Raw genomic sequence first — 15,345 nt, 5'->3', positions numbered from 1 at the left:
CTACCATCCACCTCTTCAGTGACCCTCGGACTCTCCTTGATCAGACTTTGCTGGCTTTAGTTCAGTTTAGTTTAGAGATACAGCGCGGAAACAGGCCCTTCGGCCCACCGGGTCCGCGCCGATCAGCGATCCCCGCACATCAACACTATCCTACACACGAGGGACAATTTACAATCTTGACCAAAACCAATTAACCTACAAACCTGCACGTCTCTGGAGTGTGGCAGGAAACCAGAGCACCCGGAGAAAACCCATGCAGGTCATAGGGAGAACGTACAAACTCCACGCAGGCAGCACCCGTGGTCAGGATGGAACCCGGCGCTGCGAGGCAGCAACTCTACCGCTGCGCCACCATGCCGCACAAAGTTTACCTTGTACCATACCATACCATACACATACAGCCGGAAACAGGCCTTTTTCGGCCCACCAAGTCCTTGCCGCCCAGCGATCCCCGTACATTAACACTATCCTACACACACTAGGGACAATTTTTACATTTTTACCCAGCCAATTAACCTACATACCTGTACGTCTTTGGAGTACTAAACGTTATTCCCTTATCATGCATCCACACACTGTAAATGTAGGAAAATAACTGCAGATGCTGGTACAAATCGAAGGTATCACAAAATGCTGGAGTAACTCAGCAAGTCAGGCAGCATCTAGGGGAGAGGGAATGGGTGACGTTTCGGGTCAAGACCCTTCGAAGGGTCTCGACCCGAAACGTCACCTATTACTTCTCTCCAGAGATGCTGCCTGCCCCGCTGTGTTACTCCAGCATTTTTGTGTCTACCTTCGATTTAAACCGGCATCTGCAGTTCACATGCAACAACTCATCCAGACTCCATGTTGAACAGAAAGCAGTGCTGAACTACCATCCACCTCTTCAGTGACCCTCGGACTCTCCTTGATCAGACTTTGCTGGCTTTAGTTCAGTTTAGTTTAGAGATACAGCGCGGATACAGGAGACCAAATGGCCTCCTCCTGCACCTATTTCTATGTGTCTATGATTCTATTGTCTCTAGTGCTTTAAAATAGCCACAGGTTTCAGCCATTTAACACAGTACAGTACGTGGATATTATCTTTGTCAGAGGAATGGCTTACAATGGGTGTTATTGAGAACTTTGGCTGAAGGTTTCGAGATAGACTCAGAAGCAAAAACAAGGAACTGCAGGTTTACCAAGGAAAGGCACAGAGTGCTGGAGTAACAGAGGGTTAGACAGCATGACTGGAGAATATGGATAGGTGACGTTTCAGAGTGCTGGAGTAACTCAGCGGGTCAGGCAGCATCTCTGGAGAACATGGACACAAAGTGCTGGAGTAACTCAGCGGCTCAGGCAGCATCTCTGGAGAACATGGACACAGAGTGCTGGAGTAACTCAGCGGGTCAGGCAGCATCTCTGGAGAACATGGATAGGTGACGTTTCGGGTCAGTACTTTCCTTCAGATTCAGGTCACTCCACAACCTTGCGCCTTTCCTTGATAAACCAGCAGCTGCGGTTCCTTCTTTCCGCAGATCCCTGCTTCTGCAAACCATGGGCGGGTTCTTTTGATCGCTTTTGGAAAGAGGAAAACCAGACATCTACTTGGGAACCACAACTGAAAATGCATTCACACTCAACGAGGTACTTGACTGACAAAAGGTTCCAATTTACACGTTAGATGTTAAAGTGTCAAACCACACACAGGTCAGGGAGGGCTTCATACATTTTTAAATGTTTGCAAATGGAAGTAGGTCGTGTTAAGTTTTGGTCACCTTGATAATAGTGAGTGACATCGAAATAAAGAACTGCAGATGGTGGTTTATACCAAAGATAATAGAGCAGAGCAAGATAGACCACTAGACCCGAAAAACCGTAGTACGTCACGGCGCCCATTTTAGTAGGCAGAAACTTGCAGAAACATTTTAAAAGAAAAATAACAAAAATCTGTGAATTGATAGACAAGATATATTCTGCATTTTAACGGTATCATCACACATACTGTTCCCCAAAAACACTGATTACACTACGAGAGGCATTGCGAACGGCGGGCTTTGCTTACTAAAATGGCGGACGTTCCGCTCCTTTGCGTACTACACTTCAGTATAGGCGATTTTGACGGAGTGGTTCTTCTTGCTCCTCTGGTATCTTTGGTTTATATCAAAGATATTTACTAAGTGCTGGAGTAACTCAGCAGGTCAGGCAGCAAAGCCAGACGCAAAATGCCAGAGAAACTCAGTGGGGCAGGCAGCACCTCTGGAGAAGGAATGGGTGACGTTTTGGGTCGAGACCCTTCTCCAGACTGCATCTAGGTGCAGCCGCTGCCAATACTCTGTGGGGGAGAACCATAGTCTAGGGTTTTGCATATAGTGAGGACAGTTGTGAAAAATTGCAGCAGGATCTTGATCCTGTGAAAAAGTTACCCCTCGGATCCTGTTGGCCAGGTGGGCGGAGGAATGGTTGATGGAATTGAATACAGAGAAATGTGAGGTGTTGCATTTTGGGAAGTTTAACATGGGCAGGACCTACACAGTGAATGGTAGGGCTCTGGGGAGTGTTGTAGAGCTGAGGGATCTAGGAGTGCAGGTGTGTAAGAAGGAACTGCAAATGCTGGTTTTAAACGTAGACACAAAAAGCTGGAGCAAGTCGGCAGGACAGGCAGCATCTCTGGAGAGAAGGAATGGGTGACGTTTCGAGTCAAGGCCCTTCTTCAGAGAACTCCAGCTTTTAGTGTCTATCTTAGGAGTGCAGGTGCATGGTTCCCTGAAGGTCGAGTTGCAGGTAGATAAGGTGGTCAAAAAGGCTTTAGGCACATTGGCCTTCATCAGTCAGAGTATTGAATGTAGAAGTTGGGAGGTCATGTTGCAGTTGTATAAGACGTTGGTGAGGCTGCGTTTAGAGTATTGTGTTCAGTTCTGGGCACCATGTTATAGGAAAGATGTTGCCAAACTGGAAAGTGCAGAGAAGATTTACTAGGATGTTGCCAGGACTAGAAGGTGTGAGCTACAGGAAGAGGTTCAGTAGGCTGGGTCTCTATTCCATGGATGAGGGGAGATCTTATTGAGGTGTATAAAATTATGAGGGGAATAGATCAGGTAGATTCGCAGACTCTCTTGCCCAAAGTAGGTGAATCAAGGGCCAGAGAACATAGGTTCAAGGTGAAGGGGAAAAGATTTAATAGGAATCCGAGGGGTAACTTTTTCACTCAGAGGGTGGTGGGTGTATGGAACAAGCTGCCAGAGGAGGTAGTTCAGGCAGGGACTATCCCATCATTTAAGAAACAGTTGGACAGGTACATGGATAGGGTTTGGAGGGTTATGGAGGTGGGATTAGTGTAGCTGGGACATGTTGGCCGGTGTGGGCAAGTTGGGCCGAAGGGCCTGCTTCCACACTGTATCAATCTATGACTCTATGAGATACATGGATAGGAAATGTTTAGAGTGATTTGGGCCAAACACAGGCAAATGTGACTAGTGTATATGGGGCATGTTGGTCATCATGGATGGATGAGTTGGGCCGAAGGGCCTGTTTCAGTGCTCCATGTTTCTATGATTCTAAATGTAATCTATGTTGGTGACTCTATAATTAAAGGCTTATGCCCAAGTAGTCCAGAGGGGGGAGGATTGGGGAGATTGAGGGTACATTGCTGGGGGTGGGGAAGGTGACTATATCCCAGTTAGAATGAGAGAAGCAGTTAGCAGCCAGCACACATTTTGTCACAGTCTCATAGACACGTCCAGGAACTAAAGCCTCCAGGAAACCCCGGCCTCCATCCATCGACACCATCTACACCTCACGCTGCCTCGGCAAAGCCAGCAGCATAATCAAGGACCAGTCTCACCCCGGCCACTCCCTCTTCTCCCCTCTCCCATCAGGCAAGAGGTACAGAAGTGTGGAAACGCACACCTCCAGATTCAGGGACAGTTTCTTCCCGGCTGTTATCAGGCAACTGAACCATCCTATCCCCAACTAGAGAGCGGTCCTGACCTCCCATCTACCTCATTGGAGACCCTGGGACTATCTGTAATTGGACTTTACCTTGCACTAAAAGTTATTCACTTTTTCCTGTATCTGTAGACTGTGGACACTGGCTCGATTGTAATCATGTATAGTCTTTTAGCTGACTGGATAGCACGCATCAAAAAAGCTTTTCTCTGTACCCCAGCATTTTGTGCCTTTACTTCCACTGGCAGTTCATTCCACCTGCCCACCACACTTTGTCTGCACAGGTTGCCCTGCAATTTCCTGACCTTTATCCTCTCACCTTAACATGTGCCTCTGGCTCTTGAATCTCCCACCCAAGCTAAAAGTCTCTGTCCATCCACCCTATCTACTCCCCTAATGATGTTCTACACCACTGTAAGATCAACCCTCAGCCTCCTGCGCTCTAAGGCATAAGATCCGAGGACACGCACGAAACAATAGATGCTGGTTAGTTTTTTTAATAACACACAAAGTGCTGGAGTAGCTCAGCGGGTCAAGCAGCAATAGTGGTGCCTCTATCTCACTCCCAAATAAGGGACAAGGAGACATCCCGCCCTGCACCCCGCGTGACCTCACCCAGCTAGCGGCCACGTGCTCACGCACCACCAATGGCAGCCGCCCAGGCCTCCGGGCCTACACTATCCGGGCCTACACTGTCCGGACTTACACTGTCCGGACTTACAGCGTCCGGGCCTACACTGTCTGGGCCTACACCGTCTGGACTTACAGTGTCCGGGCCTACACTGTCCGGACTTACAGCAAGCGGGCCTACAGCGCCCCCAGGCCTAATACGGGACAAGGGCGGTCTCGTACGGGACAAACCAATTTAGCCCAAAATACGGGATTTCCCGGCTAATACGGGATAGTTGGCGACCCTAGGCAGCAACTCTGGAAAACATGGATAGGTAACGTTTCAAGTTGGGATCCTTCTTCAGACCATTCAGTTCATAAATTCAAGGAGCAGAATTAGGCCATTCGGCCCATCGAGTCTACTCCGCCATTCAATCATGGCTGATCTATCTTTCCCTCTCAACCCCATTCTCCAGCCTTCTCCCCATAACCCCTGACACCCGCACTAATCAAGAATCTGTCAATCTCTGCCTTAAAAATATCCACTGACTTGGCCTCCACAGCCGCGTGTGGCAATGAATTTCCACAGATTCACCACCCTCTGACTAAAGAAATTCTTCCTCATCTCCTTTTTAAAGGTACATCCTTTTATTCTGAGGCTGTGCCCTCTGGTCCTAGACTCTCCCACTAGGTGGAAACATCCTCTCCACATCGACTCTATCCAAGCCTTTCACTGGTCGGTAAGTTTCAATAAGGTCTCCCGCTCATCCTTCTAAATTCCAGCGAGTCCAGGCCCAGTCAAAACGCTCATCATATGTTAACTTGGGTTGTCAACTGTTCCGTATTAGCCGGGACATCCCGTATTTTGGGCTAAAGTGGTTTGTCCCGTATGGTACCGCCCTTGTCCCGTATTAGGACCGGACGGCGCTGTAGGCCCGGATGCTGTAGGCCCGGACGCTGTAGGCCCAGACGCTGTAGGCCCGGACGCTGTAGGCCCAGACGCCACCTAACGGAGGTTGCCTAGCAACCCGCCTCCCGGCCTGGGTGGCCGCCGTTGGTGGAGCGGGAGCACGTGGCCGCTGGCTGGGTGAGGTCACGTGGGGCACGGGGCGGTGACGTCACCTTGTCCCTTATTTGGGAGTGAGGAAGTTGGCAACCCTAATATTAACCCACTCATTCCTAAGGATCATCCTCATATAAAGTCCTAGCCTGCCCCAACCTCCTCCTACAGCCCAGGACCTCGAGTCCTGACAACATTCTCGTAAATATTCTCTGCACCCTCTCAATAGACAATAGGTGCAGGAGAAGGCCATTCGGCCCTTCGAGCCAGCACCACCATTCAATCTGATCATGGCTGATCATTCACAATCAGTACCCTGTTCCTGCCTTCTCCCCATACCCCCTGACTCCGCTATCCTTAAGAGCCCTATCTAGCTCTCTCTTGACTGCATTCAGAGAATTGGCCTCCACTGCATTCTGAGGCAGAGAATTCCACAGATTTACAACTCTCTGACTGAAAAAGTTTTTCCCTCATCTCAGTTCTAAATGGCCGACCCCTTATTCTTAAACTGTGGCCCCTGGTTCTGGACTCCCCCAACATTGGGAACATGTTTCCTGCCTCTAACGTGTCCAACCCCTTAATAATCTTATACGTTTCGATAAGATCCCCTCTCATCCTTCTAAATTCCAGTGTATACAAGCCTAGTCGCTCCAGTCTTTCAACATACAACAGTCCTGCCATTCCGGGAATTAACCTAGTAAACCTACGCTGCACGCCCTCAATAGCAAGAATATCCTTCCTCAAATTTCCAGCTTAACGTTCCACTACACGTTTCTGCTGAAAAGTCAGCAATTTGAAATGTTAAACCTGCTTCTTTCTGTGCAGTTGCTATTCCACATACTGAGTTTCTAGCTTTTGCTGTTTTTGTAAAAAGGTCACCAGATTCCTGTAAAATCCTCCTACAACAATCTATGGCTTTAGCTTAGCAAAACAACCCAAGGCAATTCAAAGAAGCATGAACTCATTTGTTCCTGAGCAACACAGAGTAATGACAACAGGTGACTGTGGAGTCAATGTACATGTCCCTGTACAAGGTGGCGCAGCAGTAGAGTTGCTGCCTCACAGCGCCAGAGACCCGGGTTCCATCCTGATTACGGGTGCTATTTGTACGTTTTCCCCTGTGACCTACGTGGGCTTTCTCCAGGTGCTTCGGTTTCCTCCCACACTCCAAAGACGTATAGGTTTGTAGGTTATTTGGCTTGATATAAGTGTAAATTGTCCACAGTGTGTGCAGGATGGTGTAAATGTGTGGGTCAGCACGGTCTCTGAAGTGTGTGTGTGGGGGGCGTGTGTGGGGGGCGTGCGTGGGGTGCGTGCGTGTGTGTGTGGGGCATGTGTGTGGGGTGCGTGTGTGTGGGGTGCGTGTGTGTGGGGTGCGTGTGTGTGGGGTGCGTGTGTGTGGGGTGCGTGTGTGTGGGGTGTGCGTGTGTGGGGTGTGCGTGTGGGGTGTGCGTGTGTGTGGGGTGCGTGTGTGTGGGGTGTGTGTGTGGGGTGTGTGTGTGTGTGTGGGGTGCGTGTGTGTGTGCATGCGCGCGCGCCCTGTCGTTAACAGCTGGTCAGTGCAGAGGTCACCTTGAGCAGAGAATGCTATCATTTGCTTGAACCATAGCTGCTTTCCTTGTGAGCTGCTTACAGTTCCACCTTTGTTTTGAGTGTGACACCATTGCAGACACACAAACAGCTCACACGAGCAATAAAATGCACTCTTCGCCCAAGCTTGCAAGTGCAATAAACAACCCAAACCATTTTCTGGAAAAGGTAGGCAAATCTCACTGTGCAATAATCCGAATAGTCGATCAGACCCTATTAGCATGACATTTCTCCGTTACCCCTGGCTTATCTGCGTATCTCTACTGTAGCTCAGGTGGATTTTGGCTATGAAGAATACACCTGTTTCACCTGAACTGCTCACACATTACATCATGTACTCAGACACGCACCTGTTGACTCAGGTACATCAAACCCACATGATATGGGCGGTGTCTAAACGAGGAACTGGCTCCAATTACGCACACCGGCTCGCTGGGGAATGACCTCATCATTACAGCCTCTTGCACCACACACACACACACACACACACACACACACGCATCGCAGAGTCAAGGGTGCATGGAGTTACAGAAACACGGGTCACAGCAGCCAGAAACAAGAGCGACCGCACACAACTAATACTTGAAATTAGGAACAAGGAACTGCAGATGCTGGCTGACACAAGAAGACACAAAGCCCCAGAGTAACTCAGCGGGACTGGCAGCATCTCAGGAGGACGTGGATCGGTGACGTTTCATGTCGGGACCCTTCCTCAGACAGATACTTGAATACTAGAAATTACGTCCCACCCCGGTCATTCCCTCTTCTCCCCGCTCCCGTCCGGCAGAAGGTACAGAAGCTTGAAAGCGCGCACCACCAGACTCAGGAACAGCTTCTTCCCCTCTGTTATCAGGCTTCTGAACGGCCCTTCCACAAGCTAGGGTACTGTCCCATTCACCTCTACCCCATTGCGGACATTGGACTTTGTCTGTGGAGCTGATGCGCTACAATGCTGAGAACTATATTCTGCACTCTGTATCTCCCCCTTTGCTCTACCTTAGCTGCACTTAACTTGAACAATGTAACTATGTCTGGTATATCTAATTTGACTGGATAGCATGCAAAATATAGGTTTTCACTGTATCTGGGTACACGTGATGATAATAAACATGGACCTAAATTACTTTAATGGCATTTAACAGCTTGAAAACTATTGCCAAAATTCCCTCAATATTCCAACACAAAATGTACAGTCAAACTTCAGCAGCGGGTCACATTCTAAACCTGAATTACAAACCACTCTCCAAGTTTCACACCAAATATGTTATGAGATTATCTATCTTTTTTCTATATAAAGGACACTCCAGTGACTTAAAAGGCATTCAACTACTTTGAAACCACATCAGAATTCCCTGGATATCTCGACCTGGATGGGACAGAGGCTTAGTGAGATATGGGCCAAGCGCGGGCAGGTGGGACTAGTGTGGATGGGGCATGTTGGTCAGCATGGGCAAGTTGGGCCGAAGGGCCTGTATCACACTAGCACAAATTGTACTATCAAGGGTGAATCAAACCACAATCATAAATCATAAATCATTCTCCAAATTTTCACATCAAATGCATTTATTTTCTTTTTCATTTAAAGTTTAAAAACGATAACTAAACTTTATGTAAATATAAAATAGTACCCTCAAAGGACCCTTGTGCAAAAGACATTTAATGGATAGGATTAGGTAGACACAAAGTGCTGGAGTAACTCAGCAGATCAGGCAGCATCTCTGGAGAACATGGACAGAGTGCTGGAGTAACTCAGCGGGTCAGGCAGCATCTCTGGAGAGAAGGAATGGGTGACGTTTCGGGTCGAGACCCTTCTTCAGTCTGAAGAAAGGACTCGACCCGAAACGTCACCCATTCCTTCTCTCCAGAGATGCTGCCCGATATGAACCAGCATCTGCAGCTTTCTTTCCTACTAATGGATAGGACTACTTTAGATGTATATTTTTTCAAGTGGGAACTTGCATTAATAGCCCTGTGCTGCTATATCTTGAGAGGTTTATAACTGAAGACACGTTTGGGCAAACACGATCGCCAGACGTCCAAAACAGACGGAATGAAGGCGCGGAAAGCTATTCCAAGGATTTTGTAGGGAATGTTGGCCAGGAGAGTTCGGAAAACTGGCACAGCGGGTAGAGCTGCTGCCTCACGGCGCCAGAGACCCAGGTTTGATTCTGACCTCGGGTGCTGTCCGTGTGGAGTTTGCACGTTTGATCGGTCGATACAGATTGGACGGGGGGGGGGGGTGTAAAGAAGGGGGTGTTAATTGGCTGATGGATGGAGTCAGTGACAAAGACGAGGGTTTTTTGGCACAGCGGGTAGAGCTGCTGCCTCACAGCGCCGGAGACCCGGGTTCAATCCTGACCACGGATGCCGTCTGTGTGGAGTTTCTACATTCTCCCTGAGACTGCGTGGGTTTCCTCCGGGTGCTCCGGTTTCATACAGGTTTGCTGGTTCATTGGCCTGTCGGTAAATTACCCAAACGGGTGATCGATGGTCGGCATGGACTGGGTGGGCTGAAGGGCCTTTAACCATGATGCATCTCCAAACAAAACTAGTTCTCTGGCCTTCAACAGTCACGCGAGCCTCACCTTGAACCCGCTACACGATCAGCGTTAGGTGGGAACAGGAACGTTGTGGAGAGATCAGGAAGATTGGGGGGGGGGGGGAATTTGACCTGGAAGATGGGGCATGTAGCAAAGAATGCTCGGAAGGTAGAGGTGGGGGTTGGGGGGCGGGAGGAAGGCAAGAGGGAAAGCAGTGAGGAGAAAGGAGGGGAAAAAAAGGAGGTGGGGAGGGGAGAGAGGGATGGATGGGAGAGAGGAGAGAAGGGTGGAGGGGGAGTGAGAAGGATGAGGGGAGAGAAGGGGAGAGTTTAACCACCAACTACAGGCATGCACAGTGGCAAAGTGGTAGAGCTGCTGCCTCACAGCGCCAGAGACCCGGGTCCGATCCTGACTACGGGTGCTGTCTGTGCGGAGTTTGCACGTTCTCCCTGCACCCGCCTGCTCCGGTTTCTTCCCACACTTCAAAGATGTACAGGCTTGTAGGTTAATTGGCAAAATTGTGAATTGTCCCTCGTGTGTGTAGGATAGAGCTAGTGTATGGGGTGATCGCTGGTCAGCACGGACTCAGTGGGCCGAAGGGCCTGTTTCCGTCCTGTATCTCTAAACTAAACCACACCGATAGTCGTCTCTGACCGCCAGCAGTATCTAAGCCCAGCTCATTGCTCACCACTGCGGGCAAGCCTGGACAGACTTGAAGCCTCCGACTTCAATCCAACAAAGACTACCAGGTCGGTTAGTTTAGTTTAGAGATACAGCGCGGAAACAGGCCCTTTGGCCCACGCCAACCAGCGATCCCCGCACATTAACACTATCCTACACCCACTAGGGACCATGTGTACATTTACCAAGCCAATTAACCTACAAACCTGCACGTCTTTGGAGTGTGGGAGGAAACCGAAGATCTCGGAGAAAACCCACGCAGGTCATGGGGAGAACGTACAAACTCCGTACAGACAGCACCCGTAGTCGGGATGGAACCCGGGTCTGCATTTGCTGTGAGGCGGCAACTCTACCACGGCGCCACCCGTGACAGCTGCGGTAGGAACCGCGGGGAACAAAGGTGGACGGGCAAGGAGAGGGACGTGGGTTCACTGGACGATCCACACGTCCAAGGAAGGCGACGGCTGGAGGCCCTGCAGCAGCCTGGGGCTCGCCTGGAACGGGCACCGCTCATAACAACTAGAGCGCGGACTGGACTTGGAAAATGGCGCCAAAACATGGAGCCTCTTGCATGCGGGATCAGTGGACTATGCTAATCGGGGATGTGCTTGGGTACGGCAATACTCTACTGGGCTGTAGGGAAGAAAAGAATTTCACTGAGGGTTTGTACATGAGGCAATAAAGCACCACTGAGGGTGAGCAGGTTACCCTTGGCATCAGAGGTCAGTGGTATCATCTCCAGAACACACCTGCATCAACAGCAACAACACTCCCACATCAACAAGATTCATTCTAGCCACTCACAACCCACTGGCCAATCCCAGTCAGGGTTTAAGGGGAATATTTTGTTTATTCTTTCACTGGAGTCACTTTAATCTGATCCATTTTGTGTCTGAAGAAGGGTCCCAACCCAAAACGCCACCTATCCATGTTCTCCAGAGATGCTGCCTGACCCGCTGAGTTACTCCAGCACTCTGTGTCCATGTTCTCCAGAGATGCTGCCTGACCCGCTGAGTTACTCCAGCACTCTGTCTTTTTCTTAAAATTAGCATCTGCAGTTCTTTGTCTCTCTACCCTCCTCTCCCCACTTGCCCTTCACTCCCCACTGCCCCACACTCTCCCTTACTCCTACCACTCTCCCCTCCCCAATTGCTTTACTCCCACTCCCCTTCTCTGTTCCTGCAATCTCTCCCCCTCATCCATCTCATTCCTGATCCATCCTCCTCTCCCCTTTTCTCTCCTCCATCCCCCTCTCCTCCCTCCTCTGCTCTCCCCCTCACAACTTTCCCTCACCTTTCCCCACTCCCCTCCGTATCTCTCTCTCTCCTCCCACCTCGTATTCAATTGCCCTCTCTTCCTCCCCAATTTCCCTCCCTCCCCTTTCCCTCCATCCCACCGAACCTACCCCTCCGCTCCATCTTTCCCCGACCATTCTCCAGGCCGCTGGCTCTCACCCCCCCCCCCCCCTCACGCTCTCCCACCACCCCATTGCTGATCTCTCCTCTGCTCACATCCCACCCCTCTACCCATCAAATAAACAATCGACAACAGACAATAGGTGCAGGAGGAGGCCATTCGGCCCTTCGAGCCAGCACCGCCACTCATGATGATTCTCAATCAGTGATCATTCTCAATCAGTACCCCATTCCTGCCTTCTCCCCATACCCCCTGACTCTGCTATCATTAAGAGCTCTATCTAGCTCTCTCTTGAATCCCTGTTCACTCCTCTCCTCCCCACTCTCCATTCCCCATCTTTTTTTTTTTTCCCCTCTCTCTCTCTCTCTCTCTCTCTCTCTCTCTCCCTCTCTCCCCTCCCCCCCTCTCTCTCTCTCACCCACCCCCTCTCTCACCCTCTCTCTCTCTCCCCCTTTCTCTCTCTCTCACTCCCCTCCCTCTCCCTCTTTCTCTCTCACCCCTCACTCTCTCCCTCCCACCCTCTCTCACTCTCCCTCCCTCTCCTCCCCTCCCTTTCCACTCTCTCTCCCCCTCTCTCTCTCTCACCCCCTCTCTCCTTCCCACCCTCTCTCTCTCTCACCCCCCCTCTCTCTCTCTCCCCCTCTCTCTCTCTCTCCCCCTCTCTCTCCCTCTCACCTCTCTCTCCCCTCTCTCTCACTCACCCCCTCTCCCACCCTCTCCCTCTCCCACCCTCTCCCTCTCTCACCCCCTCTCTCACCCCCTCCTCCCTCTCCCCCCTCCCTCCCCCCTCTCCCCCCTCCCCTCTCCCTCTCCCCCCTCCCCTCTCCCCCCCCCCCCCCCTCTCCCCCTCCCCTCTCCCTCCCCCCTGTCTCACCCTTTAGCCGCTGGCTGTACTCGCTGCGGTCGGACTGACTGCGGCGTAGGTTGCTACTCTTCTCCTCGTCTCCCTGCGGGATGATGGTGTCGGTGCGGCGCCGCTCCAGGATGTACAGCCGCGGCTTGAAGAAGCCCAGGTTCTTGCGCTTGGTCCCGGGACCCTCCATCGCCGGGACACCAGGGGGGCACCAGGGGGACACGGAGCCGCCGCTGTCGCTGCCTCTCTGCCGCTGCCCGAAGCTGCCGACACGCCCACCTGTTACCTGTTACCTGTGCCCTGCTACCTGTTACTGCATGTGACCCGCTCCCGGTGCTCGCTGCCGACTCTGAACACCTGGTATCCGTGCCCTGATACTTATTACCTGCCTCCTATTACGTTACTGTTACCTGTTACTTGTTACCTGTTAATACCCAGTATCCATGCCTTGGTACCTGTTACTCGTTAATACCTGGTACCTGTGCCCTGGTACCTGTTAATACCTGGTACCTGTTAATACCTGGTACCTGTTAATACCTGGTACCTGTTAATACCTGGTACCTGTGCCTTGGTACATGTTCCTGTTACTCGTTAATACCTGGTACCTGTGCCTTGGTACATGTTACCTGTTACTCGTTAATACCTGGTACCTGTGCCCTGGTACATGTTACCTGTTACTTGTTAATACCAGGTATCTGTGCCCTGGTACCTGTTACCTGTTACTCGTTAATACCTGGTACCTGTGCCTTGGTACATGTTACCTGTTACTCGTTAATACCTGGTATCTGTGCCCTGGTACCTGTTACTTGTTAATATTTGGTATCCGTGCCCTGGTCCCTGTTACTTGTTAATACCTAGTGTTCATGCCCTGGTCCCTGTTACTCATTAATCCCTGGTAACCGTGCCCTGTTCCTGTTACCTGCCCCCTATTATGTTACTTGTTACTTGATACCTGTTACTCGTTAATACCTGGTGTCCGTGCCCTGGTACCTATTACCTGTATTACGTTACTTGTTAATACCTGGTGTCCATGCCCTGGTACTTGTTACCTGTTACTTGTTACCTGCTACCTGTGTTACCTTCCCCGCTGTTGTGTTACCTGTGTTACTTGTTACCTGTTGCTACCTGTTATGTGTAGGAAGGAATTGCAGATGCTGTTTTCAATTGAAGATGGACTTCAGCAAAGCATTGGCCAAGGTTCCACATGGTAGGCTGCTCTGGAAGGTTAGATCGCATGGGCTCCAAGGAGAGATAGCTGAATGGATAGCAAATTGGCTTCATGGAAGGAAGCAGAGGGTAATGGTGGATGGTTGCTTCTCAGACTGGAGGCCTGTGACTAGTGGTTTGCCTCAGGGTTCGGTGCTGGGCCCGTTACTGTTTGTCATCTACATCAATGATTTGGATGAGAGCATACAGGGCAAGATTAGCAAGTTTGCTGATGATACAAAAGTGGGTGGTTTTGCAGATAGTGAAGATGGTTGTGGAAAAATCATGAGATCAGGTAGATGCAGAGTCTCTTGCCCAGAGTAGGTGAATCGAGGACCAGAGGACATAGGGTCTGGATCGATTGGCCAGGTGGGCGGAGGAATGGTTGATGGAATTGAATACAGAGAAATGTGAGGTGTTGCATTTTGGGAAGTCTAACATGGGCAGGACCTACACACTGAATGGTAGGCCTCTGGGGTGTGTGGTAGAGCAGAGGGATCTAGGAGTGCAGGTGCATGGTTCCTTGAAGGTGGAGTCGCAGGTAGATAAGGTGGTCAAAAAGGCGTTTGGCACATTGGCCTTTATCAGTCAGAGTATTGAGTACAGGAGTTGGTCATGTTGCAGTTGTATAAGACGTTGATGAGGCCGCATTTAGAGTATTGTGTTCAGTTCTGGGCTCCATGTTATAGGAAAGATGTTGTCGAGCTGGAAAGGGTACAGAGAAGATTTACGAGGATGTTGCCAGGACTAGAGGGTCTGAGCTCTAGCTCAGGAGCGCAGGAGGATGGGGGTGATCTTATTGAGGTGTATAAAATGATGAGAGTGGGTAGATGCACAGAGTCTCTTGCCCAGAGTAAGGGAATCGAGGACCAGAGGACATGGGTTTAAGGTGAAGGGGAAAAGATTTAATAGGAATCTGAGGGGTAACTTTTTCACACAAAGGGTGGTGGGTGTATGGAACAAGCTGCCGGAAGAGGTAGTTGAGGCAGGAACTATCCCAACATTTAAGAAACAGTTAGACAAGTACGTGGATAGGACAGGTTTGGAGGGATATGGACCAAGCGCAGGCAGGTGGGACCTGTGTAGCTGGGACATTGTTGGCTGGTGTGGGCAAGTTGGGCCGAAGGGCCTGTTTCCACACTGTATCACCCTATAGACACAAAAAGCTGGAGTAACTCAGCGGGACAGGCAGCATCTCTGGAGAGAAGGAATGGGTGACGTTTCGTTCCCTAATACATGTTACCTGCCCCCGCTGCCACCTGTGTTACCTGTTACCCTCTATCTGTCGCATGTTATCCATTCCCTGTTTCTTGTTACCAGTTACCTGTGTTACCTGCACCAACCCCATTCTTGTTACCTGTTATTACCTGTGTAGGAAAGAACTGCAAACGCTGGTTTATATCAAAGGCTTGGCCGCGGGGCCTTCCATCGCCCGGTGCGGCTCGGCCGCGGGGCCTAACATC

The 15,345-nt window shown here is 50.5% G+C and overlaps 1 protein-coding gene across 1 annotated transcript in view; it reads right to left on the bottom strand.

The window, feature by feature from the left end:
- Positions 1-12,866, bottom strand: part of arhgef38 (Rho guanine nucleotide exchange factor (GEF) 38) — a 75,170-nt gene extending 62,304 nt beyond the window's left edge. The window contains exon 1 of the mRNA XM_078412962.1: positions 12,698-12,866. Coding sequence (XP_078269088.1) covers positions 12,698-12,866 — 169 coding nt within the window. The remainder of the gene's footprint in view (positions 1-12,697) is intronic.
- Positions 12,867-15,345: the final 2,479 nt, after the last annotated feature.

Source organism: Rhinoraja longicauda, chromosome 1, assembly GCF_053455715.1.
Source record: "Rhinoraja longicauda isolate Sanriku21f chromosome 1, sRhiLon1.1, whole genome shotgun sequence".
NCBI classification, from domain to species: domain Eukaryota; kingdom Metazoa; phylum Chordata; class Chondrichthyes; order Rajiformes; family Arhynchobatidae; genus Rhinoraja; species Rhinoraja longicauda.
This window is presented reverse-complemented; position numbering and strand designations above follow the sequence as displayed.